General features: G+C 44.1%; 1 protein-coding gene across 1 annotated transcript in view; it reads left to right on the plus strand.

Annotated features, from left to right (window-relative positions):
• The window catches only part of mecr (mitochondrial trans-2-enoyl-CoA reductase), a 57,694-nt gene that overhangs the window by 12,010 nt on the left and 25,497 nt on the right, over positions 1-20,187 (plus strand). Inside the window, exons 3-5 of the mRNA XM_063035418.1 lie at positions 8,139-8,270; positions 11,382-11,525; positions 12,038-12,140. Of these exons, the coding sequence (XP_062891488.1) occupies positions 8,139-8,270; positions 11,382-11,525; positions 12,038-12,140 (379 nt within the window). The remainder of the gene's footprint in view (positions 1-8,138; positions 8,271-11,381; positions 11,526-12,037; positions 12,141-20,187) is intronic.

Genomic DNA, 20,187 nt, shown 5'->3' on the forward strand with positions numbered 1-20,187 from the left:
GAGTTATACAGTACAGAAATTGCTCTTTAAGCTCACAATCATCCATGCTAGCAATATCTATCTGAGCTAATTCCATTGGCCTGCCTTTGGCCTATATCCCTTTAAACCTTTTATATACATGAAACCTGTCTAATTGTCTTCAAAACATTATAATTACACTGGCCTCTGTCCCTTTATCTGACAACATTTGGAAAATGGATTCCTAATCAGTCCCCGTTATTGGCATGATCATCATAAACAGACACTATCTGAGTAATACACACACTGTACTGGAGGAACTCAGCAGGTCAGGCAGCATCTATGGATGGGAATAAACCGTCAACGTTTGGGGCCAAGACCCTTCATCAGGACTGGGAAGAAGGCAGAGTAAGAAGGTGGAAGGAGAAGAGGAGGAAGTAGGTTTAAAAAGGGAAAATTTCAACGGTTCTTGTTTCAGTCGAAGCAAGTAGCTGAAGAAGTGAGCGGAAGAATTCGGGTCGAAAAAGTCGTTTTATTTTCTTAAAAACTGCTCGGGGAAAAGGGTCTGCACTGCGCAGGCACGTGATGTAGCGCGCCAAGGTTTAAAAAGCAGACCACCGTATACAGCGGCCATCGTCGTAGCAGCCATCGTCGGAGTGGACTGAGTCAGAGTGGGGCGGCTTTGGCTCAAACAGGCTTCGGCGAGAACAGGCAGAGGCCGGGGTAGGTTCTGGTAAGTTTTTTGTTTCGATTGTCTAGCGTAGAGAGAATGCCAGGCAGGATGTTGGAATGCTCCTCTTGCAGGATGTGGGAAGTCAGGGAGCCCTCCGGTGTCCCTGACAACGACACCTGCGGGAAGTGCATCCAGCTGCAGCTCCTAACAAACCGCGTTAGGGAACTGGAGCAGGAGCTGGATGACCTGCGGATCATTCGGGAGAATGAGGAGATTATAGATCGTAGCTACAGGGAGGTAGTTACGCCAAAGGAGCAGAGGACAGGAAATTGGGTCACTGTCAGGCGAGGGAAGAGGAAAGGGCAGGCAGAGCAGGGTTCCCCTGTGGCCATTCCCCTCAACAACAAGTATACCGCATTGGATGCTGTTTGGGGGGGATGACTTACCTGGGACTAGCTGCAGTAGCCGGATCACTGGCACTGAGTCTGGCTCTGCAGTGCAGAAGGGAGGGTGGAAAAAGAGGAGAGCAGTAGTGATAGGGGACTCGATAGTTAGAGGTGCAGATAGGAGGTTCTGTGGTCGTGACAGAGAATCCAGAATGGTTTGTTGCCTCCCAGGTGCCAGGGTCAAGGATGTCTCTGATCGATTGCATGACATTCTGAAGTGGGAGGGTGATCAGCCAGATGTCGTGGTGCACATCGGTACCAATGACATAGCAAGGAAGAGTGAGGAGGTCCTGGAGAGTGAGTATAGAGAGCTTGGTAGGAAGTTGAAAAGCAGGACCTCAAGGGTGGTAATCTCAGGATTGCTACCTGTGCTACATGCCAGTGAGGGTAGGAATAGGATGCTCTGGAGGATGAACAAGTGGCTGAGGAACTGGTGTAGGGGGCAGGGTTTCAGATTTCAGGATAATTGGGACCTCTTCTGGGGCCCGTGGGACCTGTACAAGAGAGACGGGTTACACTTGAACTACAGGGGGACCAATATCCTTTCAGGGAGGTTTGTTAGTGCTATTGGGGAGGCTTTATACTAGATTTGCAGGGGGATGGGAACCAAAGTGCCAGAGCTGACAGTGTGGCTGGGGTGAAAATAAATGATGTTAAAAGTTCAAGCAAATCCGCTAATAGAAAGCTTGTGAGTGGTGGTAAAAATCTTCTGAGGTGTATATATTTCAATGCTAGGAGTATTGCGGGGAAGGCGGAAGAGTTGAGGGCGTGGATTGACACGTGGAATTATGACGTTGTAGCAATTAGTGAAACTTGGCTACAGGAGGGGCAGGACTGGCAGCTTAATATCCCAGGGTTCCGATGTTTCAGATGTGATCGAGGCAGAGGAATGAAAGGTGGGGGAGTAGCATTGCTTGTTAGGGAAAATATTACAGCAGTGCTCAGGCAGGACAGATTAGAGGGTTTGTCTACTGAGTCCTTGTGGGTGGAGCTGAGAAACAGGAAAGGTATGGATGGCCACATTAGTGGGATTGTATTACAGACCACCCAATAGTCAAAGAGAATTAGAAGTGCAAATCTGCAGAGAGATAGCAGGCAACTGCAGGAAACAAAGTTGTGGTGGTAGGGGATTTTAATTTTCCATATATTGATTGGGTCTCCCATACAGTGTGGCTGGGGTGAAAATAAATGATGTTAAAAGTTCAAGCAAATCCGCTAATAGAAAGGTTGTGAGTGGTCTAGATGGTTTAGAGTTTGTAAAATGTGTTCAGGAAAGTCTACTAAATCAATATATAGAGGGACCAACTAGAGGGGATGCAATATTGGATCTCCTGTTAGGAAACGAGTTAGGACAAGTGACAGAAGTCTGTGTAGGGGAGCACTTTGGTTCCAGTGATCATAACACCATTAGTTTCAACTTGATCATGGACAAGGATAGATCTGATCCTAGGGTTGAGGTTCTTAACTGGAAGAAGGCCAAATTTGAAGAAATGAGAAAGGATCTAAAAAGCGTGGATTGGGACAGGTTGTTCTCTGGCATGGATGTGATCGGTAGGTGGGAAGCCTTCAAAGCAGAAATTTTGAGAGTACAGAATTTGTATGTTCCTGTCAGGATTAAAGGCAAGGTGAATAGGAATAAGGAACCTTGGTTCTCAAGGGATATTGCAACTCTGATAAAGAAGAAGAGGGAGTTGTATGACGTGTATAGGAAGCAGGGAGTAAATAAGGTGCTTGAGGAGTATAAGAAGTGCAAGAAAATACTGAAGAAAGAAATCAGGAGGGCTAAAAGAAGACATGAGGTTGCCTTGGCAGTCAAAGTGAAGGATAATCCAAAGAGCTTTTACAGGTATATTAAGAGCAAAAGGATTGTAAGGGATAAAATTGGTCCTCTTGAAGATCAGAGTGGTCGGCTATGTGCGGAACCAAAGGAAATGGGGGAGATCTTAAATAGGTTTTTTCCATTTGTATTTACTAAGGAAACTGGCGTGAAGTCTATGGAATTAAGGGAAACGAGTAGTGAGATCATGGAAACTGTACAGGTCGAAAAGGAGGAGGTCCTTGCTGTCTTGAGGAAAATTAAAGTGGATAAATCCCCGGGACCTGACAGGGTGTTCCCTCGGACCTTGAAGGAGACTAGTGTTGAAACTGCGGGGGCCCTGGCTGAAATATTTAAAATGTCGCTGTCTACAGGTGAGGTGCCGGAGGATTGGAGAGTGGCTCATGTTGTTCCATTGTTTAAAAAAGGATCAAAAAGTAATCCGGGAAATTATAGGCCAGTAAGTTTAACGTCGGTAGTAGGTAAGTTATTGGAGGGAGTACTAAGAGACAGATCTACAAGCATTTGGATAGACAGGGACTTATTAGGGAGAGTCAACATGGCTTTGTGCGTGGTAGGTCATGTTTGACCAATCTATTGGAGTTTTTCGAGGAGGTTACCAGGAAAGTGGATGAAGGGAAGGCAGTGGATATTGTCTACATGGACTTCAGTAAGGCCTTTGACAAGGTCCCACATGGGAGGTTAGTTAGGAAAATTCAGTCGCTAGGTATACATGGAGAGGTGGTAAATTGGATTAGACATTGGCTCGATTGAAGAAGCCAGAGAGTGGTGGTAGAGAATTGCTTCTCTGAGTGGAGGCCTGTGACTAGTGGTGTTGCACAGGGATCAGTGCTGGGTCCATTGTTATTTGTCATCTATATCAATGATCTGGATGATAGTGTGGTAAATTGGATCAGCAAATTTGCTGATGATACAAAGATTGGAGGTGTAGTAGACAGTGAGGAAGGTTTTCAGAGCCTGCAGAGGGACTTGGACCAGCTGGAAAAATGGGCTGAAAAATGGCAGATGGAGTTTAATACTGACAAGTGTGAGGTATTGCACATTGGAAGGACAAACCAACGTAGAACATACAGGGTTAATGGTAAGGCACTGAGGAGTGCAGTGGAACAGAGGGATACAAAATTCCCTAAAAGTGGTGTCACAGGTAGATAGGGTCGTAAAGAGAGCTTTTGGTACATTGGCCTTTATTAATCAAAGTATTGAGTATAAGAGCTGGAATGTTATGATGAGGTTGTATAAGGCATTGGTGAGGCCGAACCTGGAGTATTGTGTTCAGTTTTGGTCACCAAATTACAGGAAGGATATAAGTAAGGTTGAAAGAGTGCAGAGAAGGTTTACAAGGATGTTGCCGGGACTTGAGAAACTCAGTTACAGAGAAAGGTTGAGTAGGTTCGGACTTTATTCCCTGGAGCGTAGAAGAATGAGGGGAGATTTGATAGAGGTATATAAAATTATGATGGGTATAGATAGAGTGAATGCAAGCAGGCTTTTTCCACTGAGGCAAGGGGAGAAAAAAACCAGAGGACATGGGTTAAGGGTGAGGGGGGAAAAGTTTAAAGGGAACATGGGGGGGGGGCGGGCTTCTTCACACAGAGAGTGGTGGGAGTATGGAATGAGCTGCCAGACGAAGTGGTAAATGCGGGTTCTTTTTTAACATTTAAGAATAAATTGGACAGATACATGGATGGGAGGTGTATGGAGGGATATGGTCCATGTGCAGGTCAGTGGGACTAGGCAGAAAATGGTTCGGCACAGCCAAGAAGGGCCAAAAGGCCTGTTTCTGTGCTGTAGTTTCTATGGTTTCTAGAAGATGGAAGGTGATAGGTGAAACTGGGAGAGGGAGAGTGGAGGGGGTGAAGAGCTGGGAAGTTGATTGATGGAAGAGATAAAGGGTTGGAGAAGGGGGAATCTGATAGGAGTAGGACAGAAGACCATGGAAGAAAGAGAAGAAGGAGGAGCACCAGAGGGAGGTGATAGGCAGGTAAGAAGAGAAGGTGTGGGAAGGAAACAAGAATGGGGAATTGTGAAGGAGAGGAGGGGTGTCAAATACTAGATGTTTGAGAAATCGATGTTCATGCCATCAGGTTGGAGACTACTCAGATGGAATATAAGGTGTCATTCTTCCAACCTGAGTGTGGCCTTTATCTTGGCAGTATCATAGGCCATGGTCAGACATGTCAGAATGCGAAAGGGAAGTAGAACTGAAAATGGGTGGCCACTGGGAAATCCCACTTTTTGTGGTGGATGGAGTGAAGGTACTCGACGAAGAACTCTCCCAATCTACAATCTACATTAGGTCTCACCGATATACAAGAGGCCACACCAGGAACACCAGATACAGTAGATAAACCCCCCCCCCCAGAGTCTCACAGGTGATAGACCCCCAGTAGATAGACCGCCCCCCCAGAGTCTCACAGGTGAAGTGACACTATCACATATCAGACTCAAACCCAGATCTTGAGTGTTGTGTGACAATAGCTGTGTCATTCTACAGTGCAGAAAATTTTAGAACTTCCCCACCACCAATGGTATGATTTATGATTCTGTTGAGAGCAGATTCTTTTTTATACCATGGACCAGTACCACTAAGCAAGGGGTCCATGGACCCCAGGTTGGGAACAGGCTAGAGACTGTGTTGACACAAAATAATCTGCAGATGCTGGGGTCAAAGCAACACTCACAACACGTTGGAGGAACTCAGCAGGTCGGGCAGCGTCCGTGGAAAAGATCGGTCGACGTTTTGGGCCGGAACCCTTCGTCAGGACTGTAGGGGGAAGGGGCAGAGGCCCTATAAAGAAGGTGAGGGGAGGGTGGGAAGGAGAAGGCTGGTAGGTTCCAGGTGAAAAACCTGGAAGGGGAAAGATAAAGGGGTGGGGGAAAGGAAACAGGGAGGTGATAGGCAGGAAAGGTGAAGAAAGAATAGGGGAAAACGCAATGGGTAGTAGAAGGAGGCAGAACCAAGAGGGAGGTGATAGGCAGCTGGGGGAGGGGGCAGAGTGACATAGGGATAGGGGAAGGGAGGGGGAGGGAATTACCGGAAGTTGGAGAATTCTATGTTCGTACCAAGGGGCTGGAGACTACCTAGATGGTATATGAGGTGTTGCTCCACCAACCTGAGATTAGCCTCATCATGGCAGTAGAGACATATCTGAATGGGAGTGGGAAACAGAGTTGAAGTGGGTGGCTACTGGGAGATCCTGTCTGTTTTGGCGGACGGAGCGGAGGTGCTTGACGAGGCGGTCCCCCAATCTGCGTCAGGTTTCACCGATGTAGAGGAGGCCGCACCGGGAGCACCGGATGCAATAGATGACCCCAACAGACTCACAATTGAAATGTTGCCTCACTTGGAAGTACTGTTTGGGGCCCTGAATGGTGGCAAGAGAGGAGGTGTAGGGACAGGTGTAGCACTTGCACTTACAGGGATAAGTGCCAGGTGGGAGATCCGTGGGGAGGGACGTGTGGACCAGGGAGTTGCGGAGGGACCGATCCCTGTGGAAGGCGGAGAGGGGTGGAGAGGGAAAGATGTGCTTAGTGGTGGGGTCCTGTTGAAGGTGGCGGAAGTTGCGGAGGATAATGTGTTGGATCCAGAGGCTAGTGGGGTGGTAGGTGAGGACAAGGGGAACTCTGTCCCTGTTGTGGTGGCGGGAGGATGGGGTGAGAGCCGAAGTGTGGGAAATGGAGGAGATGCGGGTGAGGGCATCATTGATGACAGCAGAAGGGATACCCAGACTGTGTTGAATCTTTTTTGCACCATATCAGATGGAATATTTCATTTAAAAGCAGAGACTGAATAAGGTGACCACAAGAAAATCTGCAGATGCTGAAAATTCAAGCAACACACATAAAATGCTGGTAGAACACAGCAGGCCAGGCAGCATCTATAGGAAGAGGTACAGTCGACGTTTTGGGCCGAGACCCTTCGTCAGGACTAACTGAAAGAAGAAATAGTAAGTTTTAACGTGGAGTGGTGCAGGCTGATTAGTTAACTATTGGAGGTATACAAAATCATTAGGAGCGGAAATAAGTAGGTTGTTGGATAAGTCGTCCATTTTGGCACTGTTTTGAGCTATTTTGTTATACAGAATTGTAATTAGACTGATTAATTTACTAACACAAGAAAGCCTGCAGATGCAATACACACAAAATGCTGGAGGAACTCAGCGTGTCAGGTGGCATCTATGGAAAAGAGTAAACAGTCGACGTTTCAGACCGAGACCCTTCTTCAGGACTGAAAAGGAGAGAGGGAGACATGAGAATAAATAGGTGGGGGGAGGGGAAGGAAGATAGCTAGAAGGTGAAAGTTGAAGCTGGGGGAGGTTGGAAAGATAAAGGGCTAGAGAATCTGATAGCGTGGGAGTGTGGACCATAGGAGAAAGGAAAGGAGGGGGGGACCCAGGGGAGCTGATAGGCAGGTGAGAAGCAGTAAGAGGCCAGAATGGGGAATAGAAGAAGAGGGGATTTGTTTGTTCACTAGAAAAAGAAATCAATATTCATGCTATCAGGTTAGAGGCTATCCAGACAGAATATAAGTTGTTGCTCCCCCATCCTGAGGGTGGCCTTATCTTGGCACAAGAGGAGGCCGTGGGTTGACATACCGGAATGGGAATTGGAATGAAGTTGTTAATTTGCTTAAGGGTAGGTGGGTTTGATCATCATAGTGATGGTGTAGAGTCCATGTTTGAAAAGTCAGATTGCAATATTTTAAATCTCTCTGTGTTCATTGGAAACAATAAAAAGTAAATATCCATTCAATTCAAGTGTAATTGTCATTCAACCATGCATGAATACTCATGAGTACATCCAAACGAGGCCGTATTACTCTGGGGCCAAGGTACAAAGTACAATACCAACAGTAACACACAGCACAAAGCACACAGCATACATAGCATTGACAAGATAGCAAGCACATATTGGCATCACAGCCACGCAATAATAAGAGTCCAAACTTGAGCCATCAATCTACAGTCGACCACAATAGAGCTTGTCTTCTGCTGAGCAAACACTGGGGGCCAGCACCAACTCCAGCCTGGATGCACTGGCTCCGACGCCTCTCTCCTGGTGCTGTAAACAGGTGACACCATGGCTTGAGGCCTAGTCTTTGCATATACAAGATAGAAGCACATATAGGATATCATTAACTACAACCATGCAAAATGTAGATATACATCCATATATTATTTGAAAAATATTCTACATAGTTTCCTCACACTTTATATTTTTACAGGTACCTACGCTATTCTTCCTGATCTTCCAGCTGTCGGAGGCAATGAGGGTGTAGGACAAGTTCTAGAGACGGGCAGTAAAGTGACTAGCCTGAAGCCAGGAGACTGGGTGATACCATCGGACGCAGGGCTAGGTAAGTTTGTATATTTCATCTGCTTTGATTCAAAGGTGAAATGAGCACCGGATTCTAATGGTATTTTGCCCTACAAAGGACTGTGAGAGCTGCTGAAGGTATCATAGGGGTCTCCCTACTACCTGTTGGGGACATTTATCAAGAGTGCTGTGTACGCAGGGCCCTTAGTATTATTAAGGATCCCACCCATCCATCCAGCGTCCTCTTTGACTTTCTACCATCAGGCAGGAGACTACGATGCATTGAAAACAAGAATGGTCAGGATGGGGAACAGTTTCTTCCCTCAGGCCGTTAGACTTCTGAACTCCCTGCTGCATTGCATTCACACTATCACCAATCTCAACATTACATCCTTGCTTTTATGTTCTAGTCCTCTAAAATAAATGCTGACACCGCATTTTCTTTCCTTACCACAGACTCAACCTGATAAGAGGCATAGATACAGTGAACAGCCAGCATCTTTGTCTCACTATGGAAGACACTAGCAGTGTGCCAGGAGTTGCAAGTGTCATAAGGAAGTGTGTAATGTTGTCATTACTAGAGAGAAGATTCTTGGGAAACAGAAAGTCCTGAAGGTAGATAAATCACGTGGACAAGGTGGTGTACACCCTAGGGATCTGCAAAAGGTGGCTGAGGAGATTGTGGAGGCATTAGTAATGATCTTTTAGGATCTTTAATGTTTAATTAATTACTAATGATTAATGTTTAATTAGTTAGGTAATGATCTTTCAAGAATCGCTGGATTCTGAATGCTTCTGGAAGACTGGAAAATTGCAAATGTCACTCTACTCCAAGAAGAGGGAGAGGCAGAAGAAAGGAAACTATAGGCCAGTTATTCTGACCTCAGTGATTGGAAAGATGTTAGAGTTGAGTATCAAGGATGAGGCCTTGAGGTATTTGGAGGTAAATGATAAAATAGGCCATAGTCAGCATGGTTTCCTCAAGAGGAAATCTTGCCTGACAAATCCGTTAGAATTCTTTGAAGAAATAACAAGCAGGATAGGCAAACGAGAATTGGTTGATGTTATGTACTTGAATTTTCAGAAGGCCTTTGACAAGGTGATGCACATGAGGCTGTTTAACAAGCATGAGCCCATGTATTTCAGGAAAGATTCTAGCATGGATAAAGCAGTGGCTGATTGGCAGGAGGCAAAGAGTGGGAATAAGGGGAGATGTTTCTGGTTGGATGCCAGTGACTAGTGGTGTTTCACAGCGGTATGAGTTGGGACCAATTCTTTTTACGTTATACATCAATGATTAGGGTGATGGAATTGATGGCTTTGTTGCAAAGTTTGCAGATGATATGAAGATAGGTGGAGGGGCAGGTAGTTTTGAGGAAGTAGAGAGGCTACAGAAGGACTTAGACAGATTAGGAGAATGGACAAGAAATGGCAGATGGAATACAGTGTCAGGAAGTGTATGGTTATGCACTTCGGTAGTAGAAATGTAAGGGTAAACTATTTTCTAAATGGAGATAAACTGAGGTGCAAAGGGACTTGGGAGTCCTTGTGCAGGATTCCCTAAAGGTGCAGGATTCCCTAAAGGTTAATTTGCGGGTTGAATCTGGTGAGGAAGGAAAATACAATGTTAGCATTAATTTCAAGAGGACTGGAATATAAAAGCAAGGATGCAATGTTGAGACTTTATAAAGTACAGATGAGGCCTCACTTGGAGTATTGAGAGGCGAGGAAGTTAATATAGGCAGAGAAAATTGATTATGTGAAAAAGAATTGGGAAGGAAAACAAACACAAGGGGTTCAATGGATATGTAAAAATGAAGATGGTAGCTCGAGTATATGTGGGACCACTGGTGAGAGAGAGTTGGGAAATAATAATGGAAAACAAGGGATTGGCAGATAATTTATTACTCTGTATCGCTTCTCATGACCTGGGGTCCCTGGGTTCTTTCAACATCAGATATCTTCGCCCAAGTGACCCAGCCAGGATTGATCAGGCCCTGGCTTGTGTCCCAGCAGCATTAGTCTACAGGTCACACCTCTTGATCCATAGCCATTTGGAAGTTCGCTCAGCAGCCTCTGTGATGGTCTTGATATCTCTTCTTCGCAGCCCCGGTAATTCAGTGAGCAGCCAGCAAAACCTCTACACCCCACCTCCAGAGGCTCACATTGTGCCTGTCTCTAGCACTGCTCTACCAGCTGCTGGCATTTGACTTTCCGACGCTCAAATGCCTCCTCAGTCTGGTCATTCCAAGGCACTGTCAGTTCTACCATGACCACCTACTTTGAGATTTCTGACAGAATGACCCTGTCAGGCCTCGGGGATGAAATAGTTTCCAACAGTATGGTAGAACTTGTAACAATCACTATTGCAAGGGGCGTGGTATTCAGAAATTGATGGCTGTAAGGGCAGACTGGTCGCTTGGTCTCCAGCATCTTTGAAGTAAGCTGCTACAGAGATAGTGGGGCTATTGGTTAAAGTCTTTTTCCAATCAAATATCTCTTTTTTTTGAAGAAAACAGTGTAGTTATAGTCTTCCAATCCTTTACTGCCATGCTTGTAACCAGCAGATTAGGAACTCCTACAAGTTCATACATAAACAATGAAGATACAAGGGACTGCACGTGCCGAAATCGAGCCATGGACAAATTTCATTTTGTACACATAAGCTATATGTCATCCAAGAATGCTACTTAGAAACTCTAGCTTAAAATATCCAAATATTTTTGTAGATTATTTTCAATGAGCACAAATTGTAACCAAAGAATAAATCTTCACTAGAAATGGAGGGTCACCCATGCCAAACAGGTCAAAGGGTAGAGGTCAGACTAAGAGTGGTTCACCAGTCCTCCAGCTTTGGGGGTTCAGCTCAGGGCTAATGACCCTGACTGGTAAAACAAAATTGTTACGGAAATAGCAATGAAGAAATCTTCAATATCTGTGTGACTGTGTGGACAGAGATGCAGGACCTTCACTGCTGCCCTAAAAGCCTGCGGTATAACAGGCAGTAAGTCAATAGAGATGGATTATATGGATAGAATGAATGTTCGTGGGAAATTATATCTGGTAATCAATTGTAGCTAATATATTCTGTGTTAAATTGTTAGTTTTATTGACTAACGTTGTCTTAGAGACTTTGATGTTATTTTAACAGGAACATGGAGGATGGAAGCAGTGGGCAATATGAATGCTTTTATTAAAGTTCCAAATATCATACCTCTTCCATGCGCAGCAACTTTGAGTGTCAATCCATGTACTGCGTACAGAATGCTGTGCGACTTTGAATCTTTGAAGCCCGGTGCGTATCCCTGTTCAATTTTAAATCTTTAGTGAATCTACTGAGACTTATTGCCAAAACTATTTACTTTAAAATATGAGAAGATCTGCAGGTGCTGGAAATCCAGAGTAATGCACACAAAATGCTGGAGGTACTCAGCATGTCAGGCAGTATCTATGGAAAAGAGTAAGCCATCCTGAGGGAAGAGTCTTGGCCTGAAACATCGACTGTTCACTCTTTTCTGTAGATGCTGCTTGGCCTGCTGAGTTCCTCCAGTACGTTGTTTTAAAAGTAACGTAAGAAGTAATCGGGGTAATGGATATTTTAATGAAAAGAATTCTGAAAGCCCTAAATTATGGTGCTGCCAAATCTTTGGTCTCTTCATATTGGGCTTTTTCTTGAGTAGTAGTAATGGACAAAATGGTGGTTATATTTGACCTGATTCTGACAAAAAGAACATACATTTACATGTTAAGAATTAAAATCTAAAATTATTGCTCGGAAAAGATCTGAATCATTCTGTTGTTTAACAGGTGACTCTGTGATACAGAATGCAGCCAACAGCGGCGTGGGCCAAGCTGTAATTCAGATAGCCAAAGCTATGGGATTAAAGACCATTAACATTATTAGAGATAGGTAAGTATTTGGTAAATTTGATGCTTATGAAAGAACCGAATTAATTGAACCAAATAACCATGTAATCAGCAAGAACAGTCAATGTACTGCCATCTCACCAAGATAGCCCCAAGCATTTCTATAACATTGAGTCCTGATTTTTGTATTGGCCATTCCTAGTTCAGTCAATTTGTAAGAATCCTTCAATTGGAGATAGTTTCTGTTACCCCCACCCCACCACCTCCAAAGAACATTCATGTATCTGTGCCTCTGAACATGGAGAACATTTAATTTTATTCCTGCAATATCTACTGGTTTTTAAAATGGCAATGCTGAAGGCAAGTGACAATTTACTGGTGGTCCCCAAAGCAAGAAATACAACTAAGTACTTCTGTAAATGATCACTGCGAATAATGAAGAGGTGTGCGAAGGCAAGGGTGAAAGCATGCGGGTGAGAGATGGAGCCGAGGCATGTTCGAGTAGGAGTCGTCGAAGCAAGGTGGAGGCATATTTGAGATGGAGTTGGATTAGAGGTGTGGCAGATTCGAGGGCCCATCCACCTAAACCAGGAGCGAGGTTTGATCAATCTAAGCAACGGGCCAACTTGGAAAGGTTGGGTACAGATTGGGACGCGGCAGAGCGGGGTCCAGGCTCAGAGTGTATGGCAGGGCTATTGGGTCCTAGGCGAGGAATGACCCGATGTTTGGATGATTTAAATGCCGGGCCAGATGGGTTGAAAAGGTCAGATATTGGGACCAGAGGCAAAGAACAGGCATATTCTGCTTGCTGCTCTACAATGTTTGTTCTGCTGCTCGCCGTACCGAGGCTGCTCCAGGCTCCATGTCTGCGGGCTCCGTAACTTCATTCCACCATGTGCTGAGCTGAGGCTGTGGTCCTGCTCCTGCTGTTCTGGGCTTTGTGTCTGAGAACTCACTTTCATTCTAAATGCTATTTGCTTACTTTTATTGTTTGCCCAGTTTTTGTTTTCTGTTCTATGTCTCTGGCTGCCTGTGAAGAGACGAACCTCAAGGTTATATAATGCATACGTACTTTGATAAGTATACAGAATAAGGTAAATGAAGTTTTAGCACTGCTACAGATTGACATGTATGATGTTGTAGGCATCACTGAATCATGGCTGAAAGAAGATTATAGCTGATGTTCAAGGATGCACATTGTATAGAAAGGACAGGCAGGAAGGCAGAGGGGGTAGTGTTACTCTGTTGGTAAAAAGTGAAATCATATCATTGGGAAAAAGGTGACATGGGGTCAGAAAGTGTTGAATCTTTGTGGATAGAGCTAAGAAACTGCAAGGGTAAAAAGACTCCGGCAGGAGTTGTATACAAACCCCCAGACAGTAGTGACGATGTGGTCTACAAATTACAGTAGGAAATAGAAAATGCAATATTACAATAGTCAATATGCAGGTAGTTTGGTAAAATCAGGTTGGTGTTGGAATCTAGGAGGGGAAGTTTCTTGAGTGCCTACTAGATGGCTTTTTAGAGCAGCTCGTGGTTGATTCCAGTAGGGTATCAACTATTCTGGATTGGGTATTGTGCAATGAACCAGAATTGATTTGAGATCTTAAAGTAAAAGAACCCTTGGGGCAAGTGATCATAATATGATCGAATTCACCCTGAAATTTGAGAAGGAGAAGCTAAAGTCAGATGCATCAGTATTACAGTGGAGTAAAGGAAATTACAGAGGTATGAGAAAGTGATGGTAGTGTAATGCCAGTAGTATTTGGTAAAGAACACTGGCAGGGTTGACATGGCAGAGCAGCAATGGCTGGGAATTTCTGGAGGCCATTCAGAAGGCACAGGATATATAAATTATATATTCTAAAGGTGGACCCGGCTGGTGGTGTAGTGGCATCAGCGTCGGACTTCGGGACAAAAGGTCCCGAGTTGGAATCCAGCCGGCTCCCCTGCAAGCTTTCCAACCGTGCTGGGTTAAGAGCTGGTGATCTCTTTGGAGACTCACCCGGCAGAAGGCAATGGCAAACCACTGCTGTAACTTGCCTCGTACGCGGACTGGAATAACTTTCATCGTGGTTTTCCTACTTAGCACTTGGCTATCAGCCCTCCAAATTACTTTCCAACTTGAATTTATCTTTGTTCCTTTAATTATTGTGTCCTTTATGGATTCATCAAAGTCACCTTATTTCAAGGGTTTTCAGCCTGGGGTCCACGGACCACCGTTTAATGGTAAGGCTCCATGGCATTAAAAAATGTTTGGAAATCCCTGCCTGATTTCAAAGTTGAAATGTCTCCGGTTTCTGCAATTCTTTCTTACATATTCATGATTACTTTTGTGGTTTCCTTCTGTATCACTGCTGGGTTTTGAATCTACCAGATGCATTTTATAGACAGGAAACAGACAAGTTGTTTGTAATCCGCTAGTCTTGCGAGACCATGGATCTGCACCTGGAAAGTCTTCACTCTCCAGGGCGCAGGCCTGGGCAAGGTTGTATGGAAGGCCGGCAGTTGCCCGTGCTGCAAGTCTCCCCTCTTCACGACACCAGTGTTGTCCAAGGGAAGGGCATTAGGACCCATACAGCTTGGCACCAGTGTCGTCGCAGAGCAATGTGTGATTAAGTGCCTTGCTCAAGGACACAACACGCTGCCTCGGCTGGGGTTTGAACTCACAACCTTCAAGTCCAATGCCTTAACCACTTGGCCACTTGCCCACTGTTTGTAATATGGCTGATTTTATTCTGCATACCTTTCAAAGGTTGTATTTTCTTTGGTGATTGGGAAGTGTTCCAGGGGGTCGGTAATGTTGAATGCTTCCACCTTAATGAAAATGTCTGCATAGTTTAAATTTCATGAAAATTTCCGATTATTGCTTTTGGATTGTTTTTGAAACTGCAGAAGTTCTGATCTGGTTAACTATATATCCATAGTGAATGAGATTTAGGAACAATATCTTCCCCTCCACCATCAGCTTTCTGAATGGCCCATGAATCTCACTATTCCTTTAGTTTTAACCTCATCATTTTTTTTTGTAATTTATAGATTTTTGTCTTTGTGTTGTTCTACAGACTGTCTCAAAGCAAGAAATTTCACGTCATATCAGAATCAGTGAGAAATCTGATTCTGAGTCACTTACAAACACTTCGATAATAAATGTACTTTGAAGCAACACACACAAGATGCTGGTGGAATGCAGCAGGCCAGGCAGCATCTATAGGAAGAGGTACAGTCGACGTTTCGGGCCGAGACCCTTCGTCAGGACTAACTGAAAGAAGAGATAGTAAGAGATTTGAAAGTTGGGGGGGAGGGGGAGATCTGAAATGATAGGAGAAGACAGGAGGGGAAGGGATGGAGCCAAGAGCTGGACAGATGATTGGCAAAAGGGATATGAGAGGATCATGGGACAGGAGGCCCAGGGAGAAGGCAGAGTGGGAGTGGGGGGAAACCCCAGAGGATGGGCAAGGGGTATAGTCAGAGGGACAGAGGGAGAAAAAGGAGAGAGAGAAAGAATGTGTGTGTATATAAATAAATAACGGATGGGGTACGAGGAGGAGGTGGGACATTAGCGGAAGTTTGAGAAGTCAGTGTTCATGCCATCAGGTTGGAGGCTACCCAGACGGAATATACAGTGTTGTTCCTCCAACCTGAGTGTGGCTTCATCTTGACAGTAGAGGAGGCCATGGATAGACATATCGGAATGGGACCTGGAATTAAAATGTGTGGCCACTGGGAGATCCTGCTTTCTCTGGCGGCCATGATCCATGAGGACTGGCTCATGGACTCTGGCTTCTTCCTCATGTAGTCGATGATCAGCTCTTTTAGTTTTGTTGACATTAAATGAGAAGTTGTTGTTGTGGCACCGTTCAACCAAGTTTCCAGTCTCCCTTTTATATGCCAATTCTTCACCACCTTTGATTCAGCCCCCAACAGTGGAGTCATCAGCAAACTTGCCCTTTCCTCAGCTACCCTCTTGCTCCAAATTCTCTTTAATCTTATTTGTCATGGACACTTCATGACTGCTTGCAGCCTTTCTGATTTCTTGTTGAAGTTCTTTCCTACTTTTATATTCCTCAAAGGCCTTGTCTAATTTCAGCTTCCTAAACCTTCATATGCTTTTGCTATTTGACTAAGCATAAAAGTATCCCTTGTCTTACGATGTTCCTAAACTTTCCCATTCTTTCCTTTCATCCTCAAGAGAACATGCTGGTCCTGATTTCCAATATGCTTTTCTTTTAAAGACTCCCACTGTCAGATTTTGGGGGTTGATGATGGTGCTGCCTTTCTCTTCTTTCTTGGTTTCATGGCTAGCCGGAGAAGAAGAATTTTAAGTTGTATACTTTGACAATAAATGAGCCTTTTAATTAGATGGTTACCCCAATTAGCCATAATTTCATGGAAATAATTTTACAAAGTATAAAAGAGACAAGCTGAGTAACAAACTATGTATTTAAATTACATACAGAACAAATTAGAACGCTACTAATACTAGCACAGTGCTATAAAACTGTGTTTTAGTTCCTCATAGTTATCAATGGAGGAATTCAGCCTACTGCCGTGTTTTTTTCATTGTAAGTGAACAAAATCAATGCAGACACCTTGTACAGATAATGGACTGCTTTCACACAATGCTATCAATGATTGCATCCTCCCAGTCATCATTTCCATTGTAGCATTCAAGATGATTATCAATCCCTTAAGTTTCTTCATAGTTCCTAATTTGTTGAAGTAGTGCAATTGTTTCATTTTCACTCCTGGCCGTTTCTGGCATCTCCAAGTCTGAATGCCTGAAACCACAGCGAGCAAAACAGTTCTGAATTGTCTTACTGCTTATTTCTTGTCAACTATCAGTGACAAAAGTCACTGCTTTTTGAACATAAACATGCACAACTGATGCTGTTTAAAAACTGTTGGCTATAAGCACAGTATAGCAGCTAACAACCACACAAATGCATGCGACACTTGCTAGTTAGAACCTGTTCGGCGAGTCTCCTGCCCCAATTAAGGGGCATAGTGTCCCAGATAAACAAAGGGAATCCCGGCAATTTTCTGGATTTGAGTTTCCCCAAAGAGCGGCTGCCTTGATTAACCAATGGCCCAATTAACCAGAATCCACTGTATATGTACAGATTAAACATACCTTTAGTCTATGTTGAGGCATATTGTAAATCCAAAATTGTGTTTTGTTGTATATGCCTTGTTTTGCCTCAAACTGTAAGAAGTGTAACTAATGTAGTGATTCACATTCTTATTAGATATCTGCAATTACTATTTCATTGTATTTGTGACTAATGAAACAGATTTCCTCATGCAAACTGGAAATTAGCACAGAAGGCTAACTACTGTATTGAAACAAAACCTGTGCTTAATGAATTCAGTGCCTCAATGGTCACACCTCTCCACGTTTGATGTATTACATGTGAGGTCCATTAAATTATTGAAACAATATCAGAATGACGGCCTTAATTATCTGGACTGATTGGTGGGTGAAGCATGGGGAAATAAGCAAAGTACCAGATGACCTCAGGAAAGGCGAGTGAAAAAATGCCAGCAATAGACAATAGGTGCAGGAGTAGGCCATTCAGCCCTTCGAGTCAGCACCACCATTCATTGTGATCATGGCTGATCATCCACAATCAGTACCCTTTTCCTGCCTTCTCCCCATATCCCTTCACTCCGCTATCTTTAAGAGCTCTATCTAACTCTTTTTTGAAAGAATCCAGGGAATTAGCCTCCACTGCCTTCTGACAGAACCACAACCCTCTGTGTGAAAAAGTTTTTCCTCAACTCCATTCTAAATGGCCTACCCCTTATTCTTAAACTGTGGCCTCTGGTTCCGGACTCCCCCAACATCGGGAACATGATTCCTGCCTCTAGCGTGTCCAATCCCTTAATAATCTTATATGTTTCAATCAGATCCCCTCACATCCTTCTAAATTCCAGAGTATACAAGCCCAGTCGCTCCAATCTTTCAACATATGACAGTCCCGCCGTCCGGGGAATTAAGCTCGTTAACCTACGCTGCACTCCCTCAATAGCTAGAATGTCCTTCCTCAAATTTGGAGACCAAAACTGTATACAATACTCCAGGTGTGGTCTCACCAGGGCCCTGTACAGCTGCAGAAGGACCTCTTTGCTCTTATACTCAATTCCCCTTGTTATGAGGCCAGCATGCCATTAGCTTTCTTCACTGCCTGCTGTACCTGCATGCTTACTATCGGTGACTTGTAGGTGACTAGCAGGGCTTGTAGCAAAAGTTACTGGTTTGTCACAGTGTATTTGGTGGATTCTGGGCCATGATTGTGCACTTCAATGTTAGCCAAGTATTACAGCTTACTGTACTCTGCCTGATACACCGATTTGGGAGATGAAATTTAAAAGGACTGTACACTGTTAATGGTAGGGCCCTTAGTAGCATTGATGGTATTTAGGGGCCCAAGTTCATAGCTCCCTGAAAATTGCAGCAGAAGTTCATACAGTAATAAAGATGGCAGATGGCACGTTTGCCTTTGGTACTCACAGCACTGAATTCGAGAGTCGGGGGCAATGTTCCCTCTGATTTATAATGACGGAAAAATACTGTGCTGTACAATTTTTTTGCCCAGTGACACCAGCATGTGCGCACTGAATAATTCCTTCAATAACAGCAGTATAAATAAACCAGTTCTAAAATCTACAGACATATCATCGCAGACTTCGCATTGCCAACACCGTCCACATCAGAAGCTGGGAGAGGAACTGTGATAACGTACGACCGTGAAATATACTAAACACGCCAACGAGGTAGAGGGTGACAACCTTTTGTGCGCAGTTTAATTTCCTTTGTGGACTAGTAACAAAAGATATGTGCCTGCGCAGAAGGAACGTTGGTCTGGAGTATTGCATTTGGTTCTAGTCGCCTTGTTATTGAAAGGAGGTGGAGTCGCTGGAGAGGGTGCAGAAAAGGTTTTCCAGATCGCTACCTGCATTAAGGAGCATTTGCCATGAGAAGCTGGACAAACAATGGTTGTTCTCTCTGGAGTGGTGGATGCTGAGGGGAGTCTTGATAGGAAGTTCATAAGATTATGAGAGGCATTGATTGAGTAGACAGATGGTATCATTTTCCCAGGGTTGAAATGTCTAATTAATCAATTAATTAATTCAGAGGGGTTAAATTCAAAGGAGATGTGTGGGGCAAGTTTTTTTTACAAAGTGGTGGATGCCTGGAGTGCGCTGTCAGGGGTGGTAGTGAAGATAAATATGATAGAGGTGTTTAAGAAACTCATACATGGGCATGTGGAAGGATATGGGCATGGTATAGGTGGAAGCAATTAGTTAGGTGTATAATTACTAGTTTAAGCAACACACACACAAAATGCTGGTGAATGCAGCAGGCCAGGCAGCATCTATAGGAGGAGGTACAGTCGACGTCTTGGCCCGAAATGTTGATTGTGCCTCTTCCTATAGATGCTGCCTGGCCTGCTGCGTTCACCAGCATTTTTTGTGTGTGTGTGTTGCTTGAAATTCCAGCATCTGCAGATTTCCTCGTGTTTGCGTTTTTAAAATTACTAGTTTATTTAGTTTGGCACATCATGAGCTCTATTCCTGTGCAGTTCTGTTCGATGTTCAAAGGTTCAGTCGTCCATATTATAGTCAAAGCATGCATGTACGATACAACTCTGATATTCGTCTTCTCCAGGTAGCCATTAAATACAGAAAGACCATGGGTGTTGATGAAAGAAAAGACATCAACTCCCCCCCCGCATGAAAAAGAAAAGAAACGTAACTCACAGACCCTCATTCCCTCCACGCAGAAAAAAACCCAGAGATGATAGCATCAAATCCCCCACCCCTCCCCTGCAGAAAAATCAGTAATAATAACAATCCCCAACCCCCTCACTCGCAAAAAAAGAACAGCGACAGTAATCAGAATCAGAATCAGGTTTATTATCACTGGCATGTGACGTGAAATTTGTTAACTTAGCAGCAGCAGTACAAAATACAGAAAAAAACAAAAAACAAAAATAAATAAATTACAGTATACGTATATTGAATAGATTAAAAATTGTGCAAGAAACAGAAATACTATACAGTCGATCCTCCTTACCCGCGAGGGA

This window comes from Mobula hypostoma, chromosome 28 (genome assembly GCF_963921235.1).
Source record: "Mobula hypostoma chromosome 28, sMobHyp1.1, whole genome shotgun sequence".
Taxonomy (NCBI): Eukaryota; Metazoa; Chordata; class Chondrichthyes; order Myliobatiformes; family Myliobatidae; genus Mobula; species Mobula hypostoma.